A 22356-nucleotide genomic window follows, 5' to 3' on the forward strand; every position below is an offset into this window, starting at 1 on the left:
ACTTGCTGGTACTTTGTTCTGGCAGCCCTACCAAACTAACATGCTTCCCACTTAACAAATCCTCTGCTCCCAATTTTCCTACTTATTGTGACTCATGGTCTTAGTTTATCTCTTGAGACCCACACCCACCTTAGTATGGAAAATGGGTAAAAATCAGAAGGTTTATGCTCTAACTCCTCACTTACGTGGAATGACGCTTTTTTCTTTTCTTTTTTTTTTTTTTTTGAGATGGAGTCTTACTCTGTTGCCTAGGCTGGTGTGCAGTGGTACAATCTTAGCTCACTGCAACCTCTGCCTCCCAGGTTCAAGTGATTTTCCTGCCTCAGCCTCCCCAGTAGCTGGGATTGCAGGCACGTGCCACCACACTCAGCTAATTTTTGTATTTTTAGTAGAGATGGGGTTTCGCCATGTTGGCCAGGCTGTTTCAAACTTCTGACTTCAGGTGATCCACCCGCCCCGGCCTCCAAAGTGCTGGGATTATGGGTGTGAGACACCGCACCTGGCCTGGAGTGACCTTTCTGATCCTCAGATTCCTTATCCATAATATGCGGATATTATCTCTATCCTACCTACCTAAAGAAGCTCAGATAGATGCTGCACATAAGAATGTAAAATGCTACACAAATCGAAGGCATTCTGAATCTCACTCTTTATCCATAACATACTGCACCTCATACCAATTATAACAGAACCTCTGTTAGAGGTCTCTTGAGTGGTTTCAAGTTCAGAATTCTCCACTTTCAGGAGAGATGCTTGCAACCTGTTATTTCTAGTTTAAGAGGCAGGTGCCTAAGAAACTGCTTTGCTCAAAGAGGCAGGAATATGGGGTGATGCTTCAAGCTCCCATTGTTTTTATATTTCCAGAGGGTTTAAAAGTAATTCCTCAGACAACATATATATATATATATATATATATTTTTTTTTTTTTGAGATGGAGTCTCCCTCTGTTGCCCAGGCTGGAGTGCAGTGGCGTGATCTCTGCTCACTGCAACCTCCACCTCCCGGGTTCAAGTGATTCTCCTGCCTCAGCCTCCTGAGTAGCTGAGATTACAGGTGTGTGCCACCACACCCAGCTAATATATATATATATATTTTTTGTATTTTTAGTGGAGACAGGGTTTCAGCATGTTGGCCAGGCTGGTTTTGATCTCCTGACCTCGTGATCTGCCTGCTTTGGCCTCTCAAAGGGCTGGGATTACAGGCGTGAGCCACTATGCCTGGCCAATATACCTACTTTTATAAATATGGTAAGAAATAAGGTACAGAGTAAAGCAAACCAATGCTTTTAGGGAATACACTTTTTATTTTTTTATTTATTATTTTTGAGACAGAGTCTTACTCCGTCACTCAGGCTGGAGTGCAGTGGCATGATCTTGGGTTTAAGCCATTCTTGTGTCTCAGCCTCCCGAGTAGCTGGGATTACAGGTGTGTGCCACCACGCCTGGCTAATTTTTTATTTTTAGTAGAGACGAGGTTTTGCCATGTTGGCCAGGCTGGTCTCAAACTCCTGGTCTGAAGTGATCCACCTGCCTCGGCCTCCCAAAGTGTTGGGATTACAGGTGTGAGCCATTGAGACTGGCTGGGAATGGACTGTTTAGAAATACGTGAGGGAAGGAGAACTTCAAAAGCACTTCCAACTGTCCTAACCAAAAGGGTGCCTACTGAATGTGATTTTAAAATACGTAAAATTAAACGTAGGATGCTAGTCACTTTCCAACATACTTTTTACGTTCTTTATCACTTTAAAATAATTTCATTATTGAGAATTTGAAAAAAAATGTTTCTACAATTAAAACTTTTATAAAATAATTTATTAAAAAATACAACTTCCCCCAAATAGCTTACATTCTGGTCGCATGAATTTTTATGCAGTTTCTAATGTTACTCAAAAGAACTGAATTTCCAATGATTCTACCCTTTTCAGTTCTCTAGAATGCCTCCAGATGGCATTAAAAGCCTTTCCCATTATATTTTACAACACACAAAAATTAAAAATTAGTAATATTTTAACCATTTAAGACCAGTCACATTCATTATATCATCTGAAAGCAGGACAATGGAACTATTTAGAACTTTTAGGGAAGTATCTTACGAAAGACAAACATATATTCCTATCTCTTATGAAATATACATCTCTCCTATTTAAGCCAAAGGATCTTTCTAGACCAAGAAGCAGATTTTGGGCAAAATAAGACACTCAATATTTTACTGCAAACTGATTTCCAATCAATAGCACTTAAAAAATGCTTAGTAATAAGAACACTGATCCCCATACAGATAAATTCACAAAGCCTGTCTTATAATAAGAAAACATACGCCACTGCTCATAAGTGATAAAAATAAAGATTTTTAAGGAGCAAACCTGTTACTGACTCTTACGGAGCTAAAATAAAGTCACGTGTTAGCTCATGAATTTTTTAATTTAAATGTTGGTATATCAATTTGGCATCAAATTAATCAGTAAAAATACATTTGGATTCCTTGAATATTGAGAAGAAACAGACAAAACACAGAGTGAGGAGCACATGTTTTATAAGGGCCTTTTCTTATGTTTTTAAAACTGCTTTTGTTAATTCAAAAAAATAAACTCTGGAGATTCCATAGATACCGATCATTGTACTTTTCACATAATTCCAAGGTGAGGTTGCAGATGGCAAGCTTCTGAAACGACCCTGTTACTGCACAGCGGTGTGGGACAGTACACCTCCCAGTTTAAGTGTGAAAAGTTCTGTAATTCTTAAGACGATGCTGAAAGTCTCCAACCAAATCCCCCCAGCACACGTGCTCAAATCTCATTACATTTCTACTTCATAAAGAGAAGCATCTGCATTTTTCAAGATTCCTCTTACTCTGCTAAAGCATAAAAAAGCCCTCAAAATGCATCTGCACCCAAAGCATTTAAAAAGACATTATCATGAGAAAAGAGAACCATGGGCTTCCTTCCATCATCATTATTACTATTACAAGATACTCGCACTATCTCATTTTATGAGGCATATTTAAGAAGAGGCATCTCTGATAGAAAAACGAAAGAGACTTACGATGTATTCGATGTGCCATTGTCTGGACTCTCTGGCTCTGCATCACCTTTCTCTTAAAAAGGAAGCAGAAAAAAATACCGACATATGAGTCTTACAGTCTTTAAGATTTAAGAGAGATTAAATATATTTCCATGCTCCCATTAACAATCTTTCAAAATGTGTAGCAGGAGGCTTTTCAAACATCTTTTATTGTCTGAGAACCCGATTTGCAAAATAATTTCTTCTCTGCAATAGAATTGCCCAGGCACAGATCTGTGAGTAGGTACCGAGGAGCTATTTGCAAACAACCAGAGGCTTGCAGTGGAGACCTTACCAGAAGATGAATATCTTACAGATGGAACCTGTTTCCTTCCACTTCACTTTACAGAAAATTTCAGGAAATAAACCCATTGGCATTCTAGATCCAAGGCACTTTGAACTTTGATTGCTTCTGCTAACACAAGCCAAACCAGGTCAGGCTGAATCAGGACTTGGAGGAAAGATTTTTTTTTTTTTTTTTGAGACAAAGTCTCACTCTGTTGTCCAGGCTGGAGTGCAGTGGCACAATCTCGGCTCGCTGCAACCTCCACCTACCGGGTGCAAGCAATTCTCCTGTCTCAGCCTCCCGAGTAGCTGGGACGACAGGCACCTGACACCACACCTGGCTAATTTTTGTATTTTTTGTAGAGACGGGGTTTCATCATGTGGGCCAGGCTGGTCTTGAACTGACCTCAAGTGATCTGCCCGCCTCGGCCTCTCAAAGTGTTGGAATTACAGGCGTGAGCCCCCGTCCGGCCAGGAGGAGAGAATTTTTACAGAACACTGAGGTTGCACTGTAGGTCCCAAGATCCCCCTTTCTTATACCCCATGGAGAGCCCTGGTGGCAGGTTTTGGGGCCCAAAGCTTAAAGCAGAATGAGATATAAACCAGAAATCCTTTCTGACCATCCGAAAGGCTAGTTAAGGAAACGCTTCTGTGGGCTGTGATCATTGAGGAATTAACAAGTAGTATGTAGTTGGAGGAGCTTGGAACCAGTCCACTTCTTATAGTTTGCGGTAGGCTTAATGTAATTCCCAATCCTTAATCAATTGGTGGTTTGAACCATGCATCCTCATTTTGTAAGAAGTTTCTTTGTATTTCCTTGAGGCTTGGCGATGGAAGAAGTCACTGATAACTGAGACTGTGGGCTTGTGTGTTTCCTGATGGTTGTGCAGAGCTAGTACACCCCAGAGAAGGCTGTGAGTTGCAAGAAATAGGTCTGTGGTAGTAACTTGCTTTGCTGTGCTCTTTCAAGTCAGGCCTGGAGATCTCTAGAATCCCTTGGTCTACTGCTCAGGTCCTCGGGCCCACACATTGTACCATACCCCTTTTGTCAGCTGTCAACATTAGCTTGTGTTCACCTAGTCCCAGGAATGACTCCCTCAATTACATAATGAACATATCCCAAAGGTACTGCCCAAACTGAACTCAAAAGCAAACTTTATATTTCCTTCTCTTTTTCTTATAGGAATAAACAGTTGTGAGAAAAAGAAGACACAGTTTCTACAGTTCGTACATCTATCTCAGACATTTATCCAGTGCCAGAACAACTATGAGTGACTTTGGCTAAAAGCTGGTCAGATGAGGGGAAAAACAAAAAAGTCACAAAATCTATTTTAACTGCCTTGATAACAAACATTGATTAGACAGGGCCTCAATACATATAAAACCATGTTGGAATAAAGTCTAAAGTAGCAAATTAATAAACTTGCTTTACAGCTCCTTCTTGTGTATTTTCTTTTGTCTTCCAGGCAAGGTCTGTGGTGCACTCATTTAGGAGGCTAGTAAGGTCTGTTCAACTGGCTTCAGTGATGGAAAATAATTTAGTACTTTGCAGAAACATTTTTTCCATGGACTAACCACAATCCCTCCTGTAATCCTGAAACAGAGAGTTATAACACCTGCATTATATAAGACAAAACTAAATGGAAGTACATTTTTTTCCTCAAATATATGGATCCTTTTCCCCAACCTCCTTTAATTTGGTGAAATTGGTTACTTTCCCCAGTCTCTAGCCTCCAGTAGTCACCACATCCCATCTTAATGAAGAATGTAAAACAGCAGACTTGGAAGCGGCAGGCAATGGTAAAATTCCCAAAGAATTTATGTCAGAAAACAGGAAACTGAAAATAAAAACGAAGGCACTGTTTGGATGTTTGAAGAAATATGTTTCGCCTTGACCAATAACGCTGCCCAAGTCTTGGGCCGGCTTCAGCACAGGGACAGATGCGCAGCTGATTATCTTTGTTCTTAGCAGCACTTATGTTGTGGCAACAGGGCAAACAGAATAGGTTCTGGCAAATAGGAAGGATGTAGTGGGGCTGAACAGGACATGGCGAACAGTCTGAGAGGGAGTGTTCTCAGCAACTTCAGTGCTGATAACGAATTTGCCTTTCTGTGGGGGGAAAAGTAAGCAGGTCAGGAATGAGATGGGGTTAAAACTATTTTTGTCCTTCAGAAAGAGTAAAACACAAAATTTCCCCCAACATCTTGAAATGTTAGGTGATGCAATTTCTGAAGTTAACTTGAAATGTTTAAGTGCATACACCATTGAGAATTATTTTCTCTTTATTAGGACCCAAGGGAAAATGATGAATGTAATGGAACATTCTAGAACATTAGTACGATTTTTGTTTTTTTTCAGTTGGGTGCACAGGAGATGTTTCTCGTCCCGCCCCACCATCCAAAGAGAGTTCTCCAGGGTCCTCCTGTTTGTGTCAGCTGTTTTCATGATGGATACCACACGAGTCTCTTTGGGAGGGAACCTGCATCGGTCACTAATAAGCTGGGTGCAGCGAAGCCATTTTACATGTGGAAATACAATTACAGAGAGGAAGAGGGGAAAAAATGAGCCACAGAAAGAACTATATATGCACATGTATATGTATATATGTAAATATATGTAAAATCTTTGCATCTATATGTATTATCCACTTTCAATTTGACAGTCCATATTTGTCTGACTGGGCCTTCCACATTGCCTAACATATACTAGGTGCTCAGTATGTGTCTCCTGTTCCGACGATCTGTCACTAATACAGAATCCCATGCTGCAGTGGGAAAAGATGGGTAAGGTACCCTCGCCAGTGAAATGGAATATACAGTTTGAGGCATGAAACAGCTTGCTGACTCCAGTAGGTCACTTAAAAAAATTATAACAGTTACCTTTTTAACTCAATGTACAGAGGACTTCTACGTTGGGTGCTGTTGGGAGCATAAAGATAAATAATGTGGAATTCATGCTCTTTAAACATTTAAATGGACTGCACTGTTGGAGTATCTTGCTTTCCATCAATAGTGTCATATAGGGACTAAATATGTTTTTTGAAAAGGAAATCAAAACAATCCTGCATTAAACTGAATTCTGCAGAGGGAAGTTTTGCTATACCGCAACTTTTTTTGTTTTGTTTTGTTTTTGAGACGAAGTCTCACTCTGTCGCCCAGGCTGGAGTGCAATGGTGCACTCTCTTCACTGCAACTTCTGCCTCCTGGGTTCAAGTGATTCTCCTGCCTCAGCCTCCCGAGTAGCTGGCACTACAGGTGCACGCCACCATGCCCGGCTAATGTTTGTATTTTTAGTAGAGACAGGGTTTCACCATATTGGCCAGGCCGGTCTCCAACTCCTGACCTTGTGATCTGTCTGCCTCAGCCTCCCAAAGTGCTGAGATTACAGGTGTGAGCCACCGTGCCCGGCCATATGCTGCAATGTTTCTACATAGTTATATTAAAAGCAATCCATGTTTATGGTTTTAAAAAAATGAACAGAAAAGAAAAGGTAATGACTTTGCTTGCTTTTTTAAAAAAAATTCTGTTAGTCCTTCAATCATTAGTCTAAGTGACGTGTTTTTCCTTTTTTGAGATAGAGTCTCACTCTGGTGTCCAGGCTGGAGTGCAGTGGTGTGATCTCGGCTTACTGCAATCCCTGCCTCCCGGGTGATCTCACATGATTCTCCTGCCTCAGCCTCCTGAGTAGCAGGGATAATAGGTACATGCCATCACGCCTCGCTAATTTTTGTATTTTTAGTAGAGACGGGGTTTCACCGTGTTAGCCAGGCTGCTCTCAAACTCCTGGCCTCAAGTAACCTGCCCTCCTTGGCTTCCCAAAGTGCTGGGATTACAGGTGTGAGCTACCGTGTCCAGCCAATGTGTTTTTATTTCTAGATGTACCAACTTTAGACGGAGGCCAGGTATTTAATATTCTCCCCCCCACTTATAATTTTCATTAGTTCTGTTATTACTTTTAGTGCCTCTAGTGGGCATTTGTAACTTTAAATATATTTAATCTTATTTCTCTTGATTAATCACCTTCTGACAGTATCTTTTCTGAAACTCACCCATCTATCCTTCCCTCCCGCCTCCCCATCACAGCTATATCTTTCCTTTTATATCACCAAGATTTAAAATACTTATATCCTGTTCAGTAACTATTGAGTCATCCTCCTTAATATTAATTTAGTTAATAATTTAATTTTTGGTCTTGCCTATAGGTCAAGTAAAAAACTGTAAGCCAATAATGAGAATTTGCAATATTGTGACAATATAAATATTAGTCACTAAAGAACAAAGCAGCCTGAGTAGACCTGAACAGAAGTAGACCTGAATGTCCCTAAGGTGGAATGAGTGCAAATGTTCCTGACATTTATGTTAAATGAATTCTCATTGTTATGTTCCGCCACGTCACGGGTTTGTCTCAAGTTAAGGTTATGTTCTCCCTAAAATAGTGTTATATCGAGTACACATTTAGTGAACATAAAATGTATATTTACATGAAATGTACATAGACACTTTCAAAGCAGTAAAATGAATGAACTGTGAAAACACCTTCCAGGCCAGGGATGGAACATCATCAAACGTGCCTTCACTGGCTTCCATCTCTTCCCGCCCTTCCCACCAGCTACTGGTCAAACAATTGTGGCTGGGCGCGGTGGCTCACGCCTGTAATTCCAGCACTTTGGGAGGCCGCGGCAGGTGGATCACGAGGTCAGGAGATCGAGACCATCTTGGCTAACATGGTGAAACCCCGTCTCTACTAAAAATACAAAAAAATCACCTAGGCATGGTGGCGGTCACCTGTAGTCCCAGCTGCTCGAGAGGCTGAGGCAGGAGAATGGCATGAACCAGGGAGGCAGAGCTTGCAGTGAGCCGAGATCGCACCACTGCACTCCAGCCTGGGCGACAGAGTGAGACTCCGTCTCAAAAAAAAAAAAAAAAAAAAGAATTGTGTGCCAATCATTCTCTTTGTTTTCTGGAGAGTTTTTGTTTTTGTTTTTTTTTCTTTTTAACCACCTATGTGTGTATTAATAAATTAACTCTTTTTTGGTCACTGTTGTTTCTAAACTTCATACGACTCTAACCATACCTAGGCATTCTTCTGAGACTCACTTCTATCATGCAGCGTTATGAATTTTAGATTTAGCCATCATACTGCATGTAGCTACAGTTTGTTCATCCTCACTGCTGTGCAATACTTTATTGTATAAATATACCAGAGTTTCTTATTTGTTCTTCTCCTGATGGACATTTAGATTTTTTCCATTATGAACAACAGAACAGAAAACATTCATGAACACGCTTCCTCACGCACATGTTAGGAGTTCTGGGCCTTAAGACTTCCATATGGCCAACTGGAGCAGGGAATCCAAAACTGATTTCCAAATTAACACTCCCCAGACAGTACCTGAGACTTCCAACTGATTCACCTCCACACCAACACTCGTTATGATCAAGGTTTTAAAGGTTTTTCTAATTTAACAACGTCGAATAACATTTTGTTGTGGTGTTTGCATTTCTCTGAGCACTAATGAGGTAAATATTTTGTGCTTGCTCTTCTGTGTCGTATCTTAAAAATTATTTTTTAGTATTAATTTCTTATTCATAGAAACATTTTATTGTCTCAATAAGAGGCATACATATAGTCGTGTGTGTGTGTGTGTGTGTATAACTTTTCAATATACAGATAAAACTTGGCTGGTGTGGTGGCTCACGCCTGTAATCCCAGCACTTTGGGAAGCCGAGGCAGGCAGATAACGAGGTCAGGAGATGGAGACCATCCTGGCTAACACAGTGAAACCCCATCTCTACTAAAAAGGCAAAAACAAACCCCCCCAAAAATTAGCGAGGCGTGGTGGCAGGTGCCTTGTAGTCTCAGCTACTATAAAGGCTGATACTAGAAAGGCTGAGACATGAGAATCATTTGAACCCAGCAGTGAGCCGAGATTGGGCCACTGCACTCCAGCCTGGGCAACAGAGCGAGACTCCGTCTCAAAAACAAAAAAAAAACCAAAAAAACTTTTCCCATTGTTAGCCTTTTTACCTTCTCTGTTATCTTTGGATAATATTAAGTTCTTAATTTTAATGTACTCAAATTTACAGATCATTTTCTTTATTTCACACTTTTTGTGATTTAAGAAAAACATCAGAAAAATGTTTTATACTGTCTTCTAAAAGCATATACTTTTACTGATCTTTAAAAAACACCTGCATTGGTTTTTGTATATGGTGTGAGGTAGGAGCTAGTTTCGTTTTTCTCCCTAGAAATAACCAGTTATTACGGTACTCGAAGTCCATTCTTTCTCCATTGATCTACATCATCATCTCTGCCATGAGTCCAGTTTTCAAACACCTGTGGATCTGCTTCCGGGTCTCTATGCAATCGCTTTCATTGCTCAATTTGTCTATTACCGCCCTCATTACTAAGCTTTAATATGTATTTTAAAAATATTGGTAAGGCAAAGCTCCAACCTTGCTCTTCAGGAACATCTGAGCTATTCCTAGCTCTTTGTTCTATTGTATAAATTTGAGTATCATCAGTTTGTCAATTTCCACATACACACAAGTTGGAAATTTGATTGGAGCTGTACTAAATCTACAGATACTTGGAGAAAACTTGTATCTTCACAACATTGCATCTTCCAATTCACGTACTTGGTATTAGGCATCTCCACTTATTTTGACCTGTCTTAACATATTTCAATAGTTGGTTAAGTTTCTCCATAGAGGTCTTAACACATCTTTTGACAGGGTTATTGCTTAGTAAGTTATATTTTTATGCTAACATTAAAAGTTGTATTAAACTATAGTTTTCAGTTGTTAGTGTAGGGAAATGAAATTGTGTATACAGAAATCTTGCTAAATTTTCTTATTAATCCTAATAATTAGTCTGTAGATTCTTTTGAGTTTTCCGCATAGACAAGATAATTTGAGAAAATGAATTTTTTTCTCCTAACAGATACTTTTTTTTCTTAGTTTATTGCCTCGACCAAGGATGTCCAGGATAATGTTGCATAAAAGTGGAACTCATGTCTTGTTCCTCATCTTGAGGGGAATGCTGCAAATGTTTCAACACTAAATAGGATGGTTGTTTTGAGTTCTTTTGGCAGATACTGTTATTGTGTTAATGAAGTGGGCTTCTATTCCTGATTTGCTATTTTTCCTTTAAATCATGTATAGTGAATTTTATCAAATGCTTTTTCTTAACTTATTGAAACAATCATATTTTTCTCCTTTAATATTTTAATATAATTAATCATGTTAATATTATAAAAAGAATCCAATTTTGAATTCCTAAAATAAATGCAATTTCTTAATTATGAGTTATATTTTAAAATATATTTTGTACTTTGCTAGATGGAATTTACAAATATTTGACCTAGAATGTTTACATTTATGATCATGAATGATACCTGTAAATTCTTTTTCTTGTATTGGCTTGTCAAGTTTTGATATCAAAGTTATACTGCCTTGACAGAATGAGTTGAGAACCGCTGGCTTTTTCTAACTATCTGAAGAAGGGTGTAGGTTTGGAATTACCTCTTCCTGTGAATTTGGTAGAATCCCTGGTAAAAATGTCTAGCCTTGAAATTGTGTGTGTGGAATGATTTTTAAAAAATTACTGGGCCAATTGTTAAAATGGTTATAAGATTATTCAGGTTATATTTATATGTAAATTTCATATAAAACATCTACATATATACATATAATGCCTGAAGAATCATTTTAATCACAGTCATTTCATCTAGTTTTGAAAACATTTTGGCACAATTTTGCTCATATTTTTGTTCTTGATCTGCATCACATTTTTTCCCTTTTTGATTCCTAATATTATTTATTTGTGCCTTTTCTCTTTTTGTCCTGACCAATCTCTCTGGAAAGTGTGTCAACTGTATTATATCTTCAATGAATACACTTTTGGCTCCATTGACATTTAAACTTTTATCTTTGCTATTTTACTAATTTCTGCTTTTGTCTTTGTTTTGTAAATCTCTTTTCCATTTGTTCTGGGTTTATTTTCTCTTCTTTCAGCTCTTAAGATGGATGCTTAGTTCATTAATTTTTTTGTTTTCTAGTATGAGGCATTTCTTTACTTATTTACAGACGAAGTCTCACTCTGTCATCCGGGCTGGAGTGCGGTGGTGGGATCTTGGCTCACTGTAACATCCGCCTCCCAGGCTCAAGCGATTCTCCTGTCTCAGTCTCCCGAGTAGCTGGGACTACAGGTGCCCGCCACCACACCCAACTCAATTTTGTATTTTCAGTAGAGACGGGGTTTCACCATGTTGGCCAGGCTGGTCTCGAATTCCTGACCTCAATTGATCTGTCCACCTCAGCCTCCCAAAGTGCTTGGATTACACACTGCACCCGGCTTCTAGTATGAGTATTTTAGAGGGAAAGCTGCAATTTTCCCTCTAATTTAGTTTCTTCCTCCAGTTTTAATATTAGGTATTTCTATTACCTTTCAGTCCCAAATATTTACTAATATCTGAAGAGATTCTTAATTTCTAAACATGTGTTTTCCCTACTAGTCATATTTTCATTATCAATTTCTAATTTAATCATATTGTGGTTGGAGATCATGGTCAATATAATATTTTTATCTTTTATTTATTTATTTATTTATTTTTTATTATTATTATACTTTAAGTTCTAGGGTACATGTGCATAACGTGCAGGTTTGTTACATATGTATACTTGTGCCATGTTGGTGTGCTGCACCCATCAACTCGTCAGCACCCATCAACTCGTCATTTACATCAGGTATAACTCCCAATGCAATCCCTCCCCCCTCCCCCCTCCCCATGATAGGCCCCGGTGTGTGATGTTCCCCTTCCCGAGTCCAAGTGATCTCATTGTTCAGTTCCCACCTATGAGTGAGAACATGCGGTGTTTGGTTTTCTGTTCTTGTGATAGTTTGCTAAGAATGATGGTTTCCAGCTGCATCCATATCCCTACAAAGGACACAAACTCATCCTTTTTTATGGCTGCATAGTATTCCATGGTGTATATGTGCCACATTTTCTTAATCCAGTCTGTCACTGATGGACATGTGGGTTGATTCCAAGTCTTTGCTATTGTGAATAGTGCTGCAATAAACATACGTGTGCATGTGTCTTTATAGCAGCATGATTTATAATCCTCTGGGTATATACCCAGTAATGGGATGGCTAGGTCATATGGTACATCTAGTTCTAGATCCTTGAGGAATCGCCATACTGTTTTCCATAATGGTTGAACTAGTTTACAATCCCACCAACAGTGTAAAAGTGTTCCTATTTCTCCACATCCTCTCCAGCACCTGTTGTTTCCTGACTTTTTAATGATTGCCATTCTAACTGGTGTGAGATGGTATCTCATTGTGGTTTTGATTTGCATTTCTCTGATGGCCAGTGATGATGAGCATTTTTTCATGTGTCTGTTGGCTGTATGCCTGTCTTCTTTTGAGAAATGTCTGTTCATATCCTTTGCCCACTTTTTGATTGTTTGTTTTTTTCTTGTAAATTTGTTTGAGTTCTTTGTAGGTTCTGGATCTTAGCCCTTTGTCAGATGAGTAGATTGCAAAAATTTTCTCCCATTCTGTAGGTTGCCTGTTCACTCTGATGGTAGTTTCTTTTGCTGTGCAGAAGCTCAATATTTTTCTCTTTAAAAATTTGTTGAAACTTGCTTTATGGTCCAGTAGTTGTCAATTTTCATAACTGTTCCCTGTCTGCTTGAAAATAATGCATATTCTGCAGCTGTTGGGTAATATAGTCTCGCTCATTGTGTTGTTTGAATCTTATGTATCCTTACCATTTTTTCTGTTTGCATGATATAACAGTTACGAATTTATGTTTACATCTCCCATTAAGATAATACATTTCTCCATGTAATTTAGTGATTTTTACTTTTAAAAATTTGAAGCTATGTTATTTGGAATTTACATATATCCAATTATTTTGTCCATATGGTAAGTCGTACCTTGGGTAGTGACCCTTTTTAACTGTAGTAATGCTTTTTGCTTAAAGTTTATTTTTCTGGTATAAGAATACATATATCATCTTCTTTTTCATCAGTATTTGGTTGGCATATATTTTCCTATCCTTTTTCCTTTCAAATTTTCTGAATCTTTAATTTCTAAATGTGTCATTCTAATAGCACAGAGCTAGAGTTTTATTTTTTAATCCATTTGGCCATTATTTGTTACTGAATCATTGCATCTAATCCATTTGTTTAAATTACTGATTTTTTTTTTTTTTTTTTCCTGTGAGACAGTCTCGCTCTGCTGCCCAGGCTGGAGTGCAGTGGTGCAATCTTGGCTCACTGCAACCTCCGCCTCCCGGGTTCAAGCGAGTCTCCTGCCTCAGCCTCCTCAGTAGCTGCGACTACAGGCACGCGCCACCACACCCGGCTAATTTTTATATTTTTAGTACAGATGGGGTTTCACCATGTTGGCCAGGCTTGTCTCGAACTCCTGGCCTCAAGTGATCTGCCCACCTCAGCCTCCCAAACTGCTGGGATTACAGGCGTGAGCCACCACGCCCGGCCTTTAAATTACTGATTTAATTTATGCTACTATATTTTCCCATATACTCTGTTTCATTTTCTCTTCTTTAATTCTTTTGGATTAACTAATAATATTCATATTCTATTTTTAACTTGGTTTGTAAGATGTTCTCCACATTTGGTTTGCAGGTTAAATACCTTTTACTATAGTTTAGTTGGTACCCTAAAAATTGCAAATATTTACTTAATTTATCAAAGCCCAAAGTTAAAATTTTTATCCTTCTCTGAAATAATTACAGGAACTTAGAAGATTTTAATTCCAAATTCTCCTCATCTTATGTTATGCCATTGTTTTGTGGATTCCAATTGTATTTATTTTGATTACTTAATACATTAACAACATTGTTTAAATTTTCCCCATATTTACTTTCACTGCATTTAATCCTTCTCGCACCTCACATTCCTTCTGAACAAAGTATGTCTTTTAAAATTTCTTTTGCGAGGATTTACTGGTGGTAAACTTTCCCAGCTTTTGTCTGAAAACGTCTTGATTCATTACATTTTTTTTTTGCAAGATCCACAATCCTAAGCTGATAGTTATTTTTTCTCAACTCAGTGATGCTTCAGCTTCTCTGCTTGTGGGTTCCCACTGATGCTGTTGTGAAGTCAGCTGTAAGTTGGCTGAGTTTTTGAAGATATTAAAGGGTATTTTAATTTTTATGTGCAGTTTAGCTACAATGTGTGTAGTGTGGACTTTTTTTTTTTTCTTTTCCATTTATCCTTGGTATTCACTGGGTTCCTTGACTCTGTGGATTAATGTCTTTCAAGTCTAGAAAATTCTCAGCCATCAATCATCTTCTTCAGTACTGTCTCGCTTCCCTTTCCCTTTCTGAAATTCTAGCTAGATGTATGTTAGGCTTCCCCACTTTATCCCCATGTCTCTTAACTCATTTTCTGTTTTCATTTCTGTCTCTCTAGGCTGCATTCTAGATAATTTCTTAAATTCAACTTTCCAGTTCGTTAATTCTTTCTCAGCTATGTCTAATGTGCTGTTATGCCTGCCTATGGAAATTCTAATTTCTATTATGTTCTCTTATTCCTAGAAGTTCTGTTTAACACTCCTCCAAGTTTTCTTGCCTTTACCACATTTCCAGTCCTCTCTTTTATTTCCAAAAATTAACGCAAGGGCTCTAATTTTATATTCTGGGCTCGATAACCCCAGTTTCTGAATTAGGAGTCTGGTCCTCCGCTGTCCTGTTTGTTCTGGCCCTTGCTCATGGTCTTGTTTCCTTTTTTAGTAATCGTTTCTTTTCTGATTGTAAGTCGCTCATTTCCCTTAGTGCTCTAGTTCTGTTATTATTCATTCCTCTCCATTTTCTTTTTTCTGGTATTACTACTAGCTGGATTTTGACCATGCCACCTTGACTGGCTGTGTATCTTCAATCCCTTTCACAGTTTCCATTTGTGTTTCGCTTTATACTCAGAAAAAAAAAAAGTCTTCAACTTTACATTCAAGGCTTCAGACTTCAGCTATTATCATCCCTCCTATTGATTTTATTTTGTCAATCATATTTTTAATTCTCAAGTGTTCATTTGTTCTGTAATTACCTCTTTTTCATACCAATCTGTTCTTTTTATTTAACACAAATAATTTCAAATCTTTCTAAGGACTGTAATTATACTTGAAACTTTTTTCTTTTTTTCCTTGAATTAGACTTCCTAGATTTCCTTTGGGACTAGTCTTTCTTTTTGGTGCTCACTGGTTATATATTCCTATTTTTAAATAAAAAATTGGTTCACCAAGGTAGTTGGTATGGCTTTCCTGTATCAGTATACCGAGCGATTTTTCTAACACACCTATGCCTTGTAGGGAAGAGCTGATTTATGGCTCTTTGTAAGTGGGCAGGGTATGCTGACGTGAAGGATTCATTCAGGGCTCCAGAAAAGAGAAGCCTCCAGGCAAGCTGCAGGACCAAGCCCTTCCTCCACCCGCTCCTCTAAGAAAAATATAAAGCACTGTACTTTAGGTGTGTAGAATTTTTGTTTATTTCCCTCGAGAAATAGTTGACTCTTCTGCCATTACTCGATGTCATCTATTTTTAAGGTCTGGTACTATCTTAGAATCTATTCTGTTTCTCTCTTTGCTATTAGTTCCCAACGAGGAGTGAACTGTTTTTTAATTTTTTTTTTTTTTTTTTTAGCAACTATTACTGTATTTTTTGTTTTGGGGGGTTTTTGAGAAAAAAAATCACCCTGAAAGCTCTGTGTGGGAATCCGTGAGGATGGGGCTGGAGGGGTAACGGTTGAAGGATGGCCAGGTGTTCCCATCACTGCAAACAATTCGCACTTGTTCTCTCTTGGGGGTCAGTGGAGATGTGGTCTTTCCTGGGGCTCCCGGGGGCTGTTCCCACCACCACTAAAGCTTGTTCCTGTTTGATTCTTCCTTTGCTGTGTGACGACCTTCCCTGTTCAGGAGTATTTTTCAGTAGGGTCTTATTACTTTTGTCTTTCCAGAAACACAACTAAATTTCTGGTTTGCTGATGGCCCTTCTTCCCGGTTTCGGTGCTATTTTGGATTTATTTCCATTTCTACAGCTTCACGGCTATCAGGTGGGGATTCTGAAGGGAGGGGAAGAAGTGCTCAGGTGCAGTCTCTCAACTGAACAAGACGTTCTCATAATTTTTAAAAATGTAGACAAATCATCCATGTTAATATTCAAGTATCTCAAGGCTTAACTAGATTCCATTTTATAATATCAAGTTCAATTGATCAGTAATTCAATGAACGATCTACCTTTTAAAAGATTTGTATTGAAAGTCATTTTCTGTTTATACAATCTTTCCTTTAGTTTCTACAATACAGTCTTTCTCACTTCAAAGAGAATAAAAGCACTGGCCTAAAATAATGAGTGAGTAATCAATCCACACAGATATTCTGTTTCTGGTTTCTCTGAAGTTCAATATTTCTTTATTTCCTACACGTTCACTGGAATCATGATTCCAAACCAAATACAAAAACAGCATGGGAAATGGTGGTGGGGTCAGTTCTCCTAAAGTTTCAAATGTGCTGTAAATTGCAGACAATTCTCAGACTTTTAATAGGAATATTATTTTTGTGTATATGTGCTGGGGTTTTGGAGAAAGATTTATTTAAAAATGAAAAAAGGCCAGGTGTGGTAGCTCACACCTATAATCTCAGCACTTTGGGAGGCCAAGGCAAGAGGACCACTTGAGGCCAGGAGTTCAAGACCAGCCTGTGCAACATAGTGAAAAGCTGTCTCTAAGAAAAATTTTAAAAAGTGGTATGTGCCTGTAGTCCTGGCTACTTAGGAAGCTAAGGTGGGAGGATTGCTTGAGCCCAGGAATTCAAGGTTATAGTGGGCTATAATTGTGCCACTGTACTCTAGCCTGGCAACAGAGCAAGACCTTGTCTCAAGAAAAAGAAATTAAAAAAAAACCCCTTATTCCTAGAAAAGAAAAAACTAATCAAAAACTTTTCCTGGACAATGAAATGCCAGAGGGTTTTATATCACACAGGGATAGTACCACATCATGTCCCATAGAAGAAGGGTCCATTTTTATATAATCTAAATTGCAGTGACTATTACGCATGCCATAAAAATATGCCAGATGCACACAGAAATCACAGCAGATAGTCCTCGGACAAGAATTCAATCTCATGGTGAAGTGATGGCAGCAGCTTTCCGGGAATCAACATAGTGGGATGAAAAGTTTGTGTCTTTGGGGCAGAGAGCTCTGAATTCAAATTCTAGCTGTCATTTTTTTTTTTAGCGCAGTGTCTAAGAAATGACTGGTTTTTAGCCTCAGAATCTAATTTTCTTCATGTGTAAAATTGAGATCCTAATGCCTCGCTCATGCAGCTATCGTGACGATTAAGTGAAATACCGTAAGTCAGGACGCTAGCACAGAACAGACACTCAGCAGGAATTTCTTTTGCTGTTCTGTCTGTCAAAAGTGCCAAGCTGGCAGAAGGTACATGTATTCATCTATGGGATCTTCCATTTACTCTGAACGTTTAAATTCAATGGTGAGACACAGTGAGGAAAGCAAGGACAACTCTTCAAGACATTCTAGTCTGTGGTATGCGATGCTGACGCCTGTATACCACCACATGGACTTAACCAGGATTTCTTCTGATCTCTTTTCTTAGAATTAGATTCATCATTTTCTTCAGATTTCATGTCTTTTGGCATTTTGCCTCATCGCTGATGCCTGTGCCCACAGCAAATCCCAACGGTGGGTTGGATAATTAAGAGATATTGCCTCCACACTACTATGCCATCACCCCCTCCACCGGCCTTTCTCTAGCTGTGCATGAAAATTCTGCTGCTTCCCAGTGCATTTGCCAGAACATCTTTTTTTTCTCCAGCCCATTTGTCTCACAGACGCCCAGTGGTTGAGTCTCAGTTCCACAGAGAGATCTGCAGCTCAGAGGATGTTCAGTCTTCAAATGCAGCTTCGTAATTGGCAAGGGGTGCTCCCAGCTTGCTGGCTGGTCGTGAAACTAACAAAGCCCAGTCTTTGTGAGTGTGCTTTTAGGACACAGGGTCACTTATGCATTTTTAATGCTCAAGACAACGTTAATACCAATTAGTAGTGCCAAAGAAGAGAATTAAAACACACCTTCATGGAATGATAACATCCTCTCTTTGACCAAAAAGCCCATGTGTTTTATTAGCCACCAATTCAGTAAGGAAACTGCTTCTTAGATAGTTGAGTCTGTCTATTTCTGGAAGAGGACACACTACACATACCCAGCTGGTTGTGACTTTTCTTCATGGATTCTAAGGTCATTTGTCTGAAGGTCTACTGATTGGTTTTCTTTGCCCACTCATTTTCCTTTAGTTCAGACAACCAATTATGTGCCTTTTAAGTTTTTTTCTCCCTCCACATATACTAGGAACAGCCAAAATAAAGCACGATATTCCCTTCTCTTGGGATGGCTTTGGAATTCACTGTTTTCTGTTTTGGCCCTCCTTTCCTTGAATATGTGCACTGAAGGTCATCTTGAGTGACCTTTAATGATAAATCTTATCATTCATTCGGGCAGCACTTGAACAAATGGCCCCTTTCCCCAGTTTTTTAGTGCATTTCTTTGAAACCTACCATCCACTGCGTGCTCATCTTCCCGCCCCCTCTGCCCTCTGCCCCTGCCCCCTGCTCCCCATATGAAACTCCAGAGTGAAGTCTTTCTTACTTGGATTATTGTGTCCAGAGGATACAAGCTGAGAGTCCTGAAAGAACAAGAAACATTAATTAATTTTCTTATTGTGACTTTCAAAACCCAAGTTAACCACGAGATCATGTTTAAAACCGGTCATTCACAACTGATTCATCGCTCTCAATCTCTATCAGCTACTTCAGTGAGAAACATGGACACGAAGGTGGACATGTACATGTTAAGCAGTTCTGGGAATACACTTCACAGTCATTTTTCTTTTGTATTAATGACTTTCTGTTTATTGAGGTGAAGTTCATGTAACATAAAATTAACCATTCTAAAGTGAACAATTCAGTGGCATTTGGTATATTCATAAGGTTGTGCAACCACTACCTCTATCTAGTTACAAAATATTTCCATCACTCTGAAGTAAAATCCGTTACCCATTAGGCAGGGTCTCCCCATACCCCTGCCCCCCAACCCCCTGTGCCCCAGCCCCTCACAACCACCAATTTCCATCTGTCTCTTGGATTTATCTATTCTGGATATTTCATATAAATGGAATCATGCAATACGTGGCCTTTGTGATTGACTTCGTTTACTTAACATAACGTTTCTGAGGTTCATCCACCCTGTAGCATATATCAGTACTTCCTTCTTTTTTATGGCTGAATAATATTGCATTGCATGCATATACAACAATGTGTTTATCCATTCATCTGTTAATAGGTATTTGGGCTGTTTCTACCTTTTGGATATTGTAAATAGCACTGCCATGAATACGCAGGTATGTACACTAGTTCGAATCCATGTTTTCAATCCTTTTTGTATATACTTAGGAGCAGAATTTCTGGGTTATATAATAACTCTATGTTAAACTTTTTAAGGAACTGCCAAGCGATTTTCCACAGCAGTGAAACCATTTTGCAATCCAACAATGTTTGAGGGTTCCAATGTATCTACATCCTTGCCAATGCTTGTTGTTTTCCATTAAAAAATTATAGCTATCCTTGTGTGTATGAAGTGGTATCTCAACATAGTTTTGATTTGTATTTCCCTAATAACTAATGATGCCGAGCATCTTTTCATGTGTTTGTTGGTCATTTGCACATCTTTGGAGAAATATCTATTCAAATCCTTTGCCATTTTTTAATTGGTTTGTCTTTCTGTTGCTGAGTTGAATGAGTTCTTGATATAGTTTGGATACGAGACTGTTACCAGATTTACGATTTGCAGTATTTTCTCCCATCCTGTCAATTATCTTTTCATTTTATCAATAATGTTCTTTGACGCATAAAAGTTCTAAATTTTCTAAATTTAAAATTCTAAAAATTTTCAATAAAGTTTAATTTACCTAATTTTTCCTTTGTTGCTCATGCTTTTGGTGTCATAGCTAAGATCCATTGCCAAATCCAAGGTCACGAAGATTTAAACCTACATTTTCCTTCCCGATACTTATGGTTTGGGTTCTTATACTCATGCCACTGACCTATTATCATATTGACTTTTAATCTAACTTTTCTTTGAATGAACCCTTCCTTCTACCCATTTCCTGTAGATGGGTTTGACAATCATCCCACCAGTAACACTCTATTAAACAGCAACTGCTGTCAATCTCACAATGGTGAATAAAAAGATTAGTATGGTATCTACTTATCTGCAGTGGAATAAAGCCAGTACTACACAGTATTTTAAGTTTAGCTATTGCTCAGGTTGAATTTGATTTTACTTGCATTAAAACAAACTATTAAAATCTGTTTTGAGGATTTACATCCTCTTTCTTTGCAAAATTCTCATTTAATAGAAAATAAACCACACACCATATGTTCTTATAAGTGGGAGTTAAGCTATGGGTATGCAAAGGCACACAGTGTGATATGATGAACTATGGAGGTTCAGAAGTGGGAGGATAGGAGTGGGACATGGGATAAAAACTACATACTGGGTACAATGTACACTACTTGGGTGATGGGTACATTAAGCTCTCAGACTTCATTGCTATACAATTTACCCATGTAACCAAAAACCACTTGTACCTCAAAAGCTATTAAAATTAATAAAACTTTAAAATATGAAAGACTTATAAAAGAATGAGTGAAGAGGAATGTAAAAAAAAAAAAAAAAAAGTAGCAGGACATAAAATCCAGAAAAACTCCTTTAAAATTCCAGCACATGGAACAAAAATCCATTGAAATTGAATGAACTTCTATTACATGGCTTAACGTATTTTACCAGAATTTTGTTCCATGAGTATAGGTTGTTATGGGGTAAGGGGTGTCATTTGATGTGACTTGCGTTATACTCAAATCCAAGTACTAATGTCTGCTTTAAAAAGAAATTCTACTGAAACGGTATAAAATGAGCCAGTCTGGTGGGCAGAGGCTGGGTAGGAAAATGGAGACGGGAAGGGATTCCCACTCTATTAAACAGCCTGAGTCATATGCAGATGCCCAATAAACCTCTTTCAATTATGGTAATAATGAACTATTCATCTGAAGAAAAAGAACAAGCTCAACTCTCACCCTGAGATTCAGTTTTTGGAAATTATTATATGAAGATGAAATATCATTCCTGAAATGGACTAAAATATCATCTGTAAGGATGATGTTGGCCTATTTTGGATAGATGCTGTCACTGAGAAGACATCCACAATTAAATCCTCCACGTAGATTGGTACGTTTTCCTTCTCTTCAAGGGAATTTAAGAGTTTATATCTGGACATGAGTTAGTTTTAGCTTTGGCATGTGAAAAATACTGTGAGTCCCATTTAGTTAACTCCTCTGTGCTGTCTGTAGATCTGGGCCATTTGGAGGCATCCATACTAGCGAGGGGAATTACTCACACACCATCAAACGGACAAGAATGGTAATTGACATAGTTTCCAGCATGAAGTTCATTAAAATAAAAAAAAAAAAAAGAACAGAATTTTTTCCAAGACCGTTAACACAAAATAGAATTATTTATTTATCGATTTATTTATTTAGAAATGGAGTTTTGCTCTTGTTGCCCAAGCTGGAGTGCAATGGCGTGATCTCAGTTCATGCAGCCTCCGCCTCCCAGGTTCAAGCAATTCTCTTGCCTCAGCCTCCCGCGTAGCTGGGATTACAGGCGCCCGCCACCAGGCCCTGCTAATTTTTTGAATTTTTAGGAGAGATGGGGTTTTGCCATGTCGGCCAGGCGGGTCTCGAACTCTTGGCCTCAGGTGATCCACCTGCCTCGGCCTCCCAAAGTACTGGGATTACAGGCATGAGCCACTGCACCCGGCATATTTTATTTATTTTTTAGAGACAGGGCCTCGTTCTGTTACCCAGTTTGGAGGGAAGTGGCACGATCATGGCTCACTGCAGCCTCAAACTCCTA

The 22356-nt window shown here is 38.6% G+C and overlaps 2 protein-coding genes across 3 annotated transcripts in view; both read right to left on the reverse strand.

Moving 5' to 3' along the window:
* MITD1 (microtubule interacting and trafficking domain containing 1) overlaps positions 1 to 22356 on the reverse strand; it is a 977552-nt gene that overhangs the window by 588508 nt on the left and 366688 nt on the right. The window lies entirely within an intron of this gene.
* The window catches only part of AFF3 (ALF transcription elongation factor 3), a 579971-nt gene that overhangs the window by 190399 nt on the left and 367216 nt on the right, over positions 1 to 22356 (reverse strand). For both annotated transcript variants that reach the window (XM_050755037.1, XM_050755038.1), the window contains 2 exons: positions 19033 to 19069; positions 3042 to 3093 (listed from right to left, as the gene is read on the reverse strand). In XM_050755037.1, the coding sequence (XP_050610994.1) occupies positions 3042 to 3093; positions 19033 to 19069 (89 nt within the window). The remainder of the gene's footprint in view (positions 1 to 3041; positions 3094 to 19032; positions 19070 to 22356) is intronic.

The sequence above is a fragment of the Macaca thibetana genome, chromosome 13 (assembly GCF_024542745.1).
Source record: "Macaca thibetana thibetana isolate TM-01 chromosome 13, ASM2454274v1, whole genome shotgun sequence".
NCBI lineage: Eukaryota > Metazoa > Chordata > Mammalia > Primates > Cercopithecidae > Macaca > Macaca thibetana.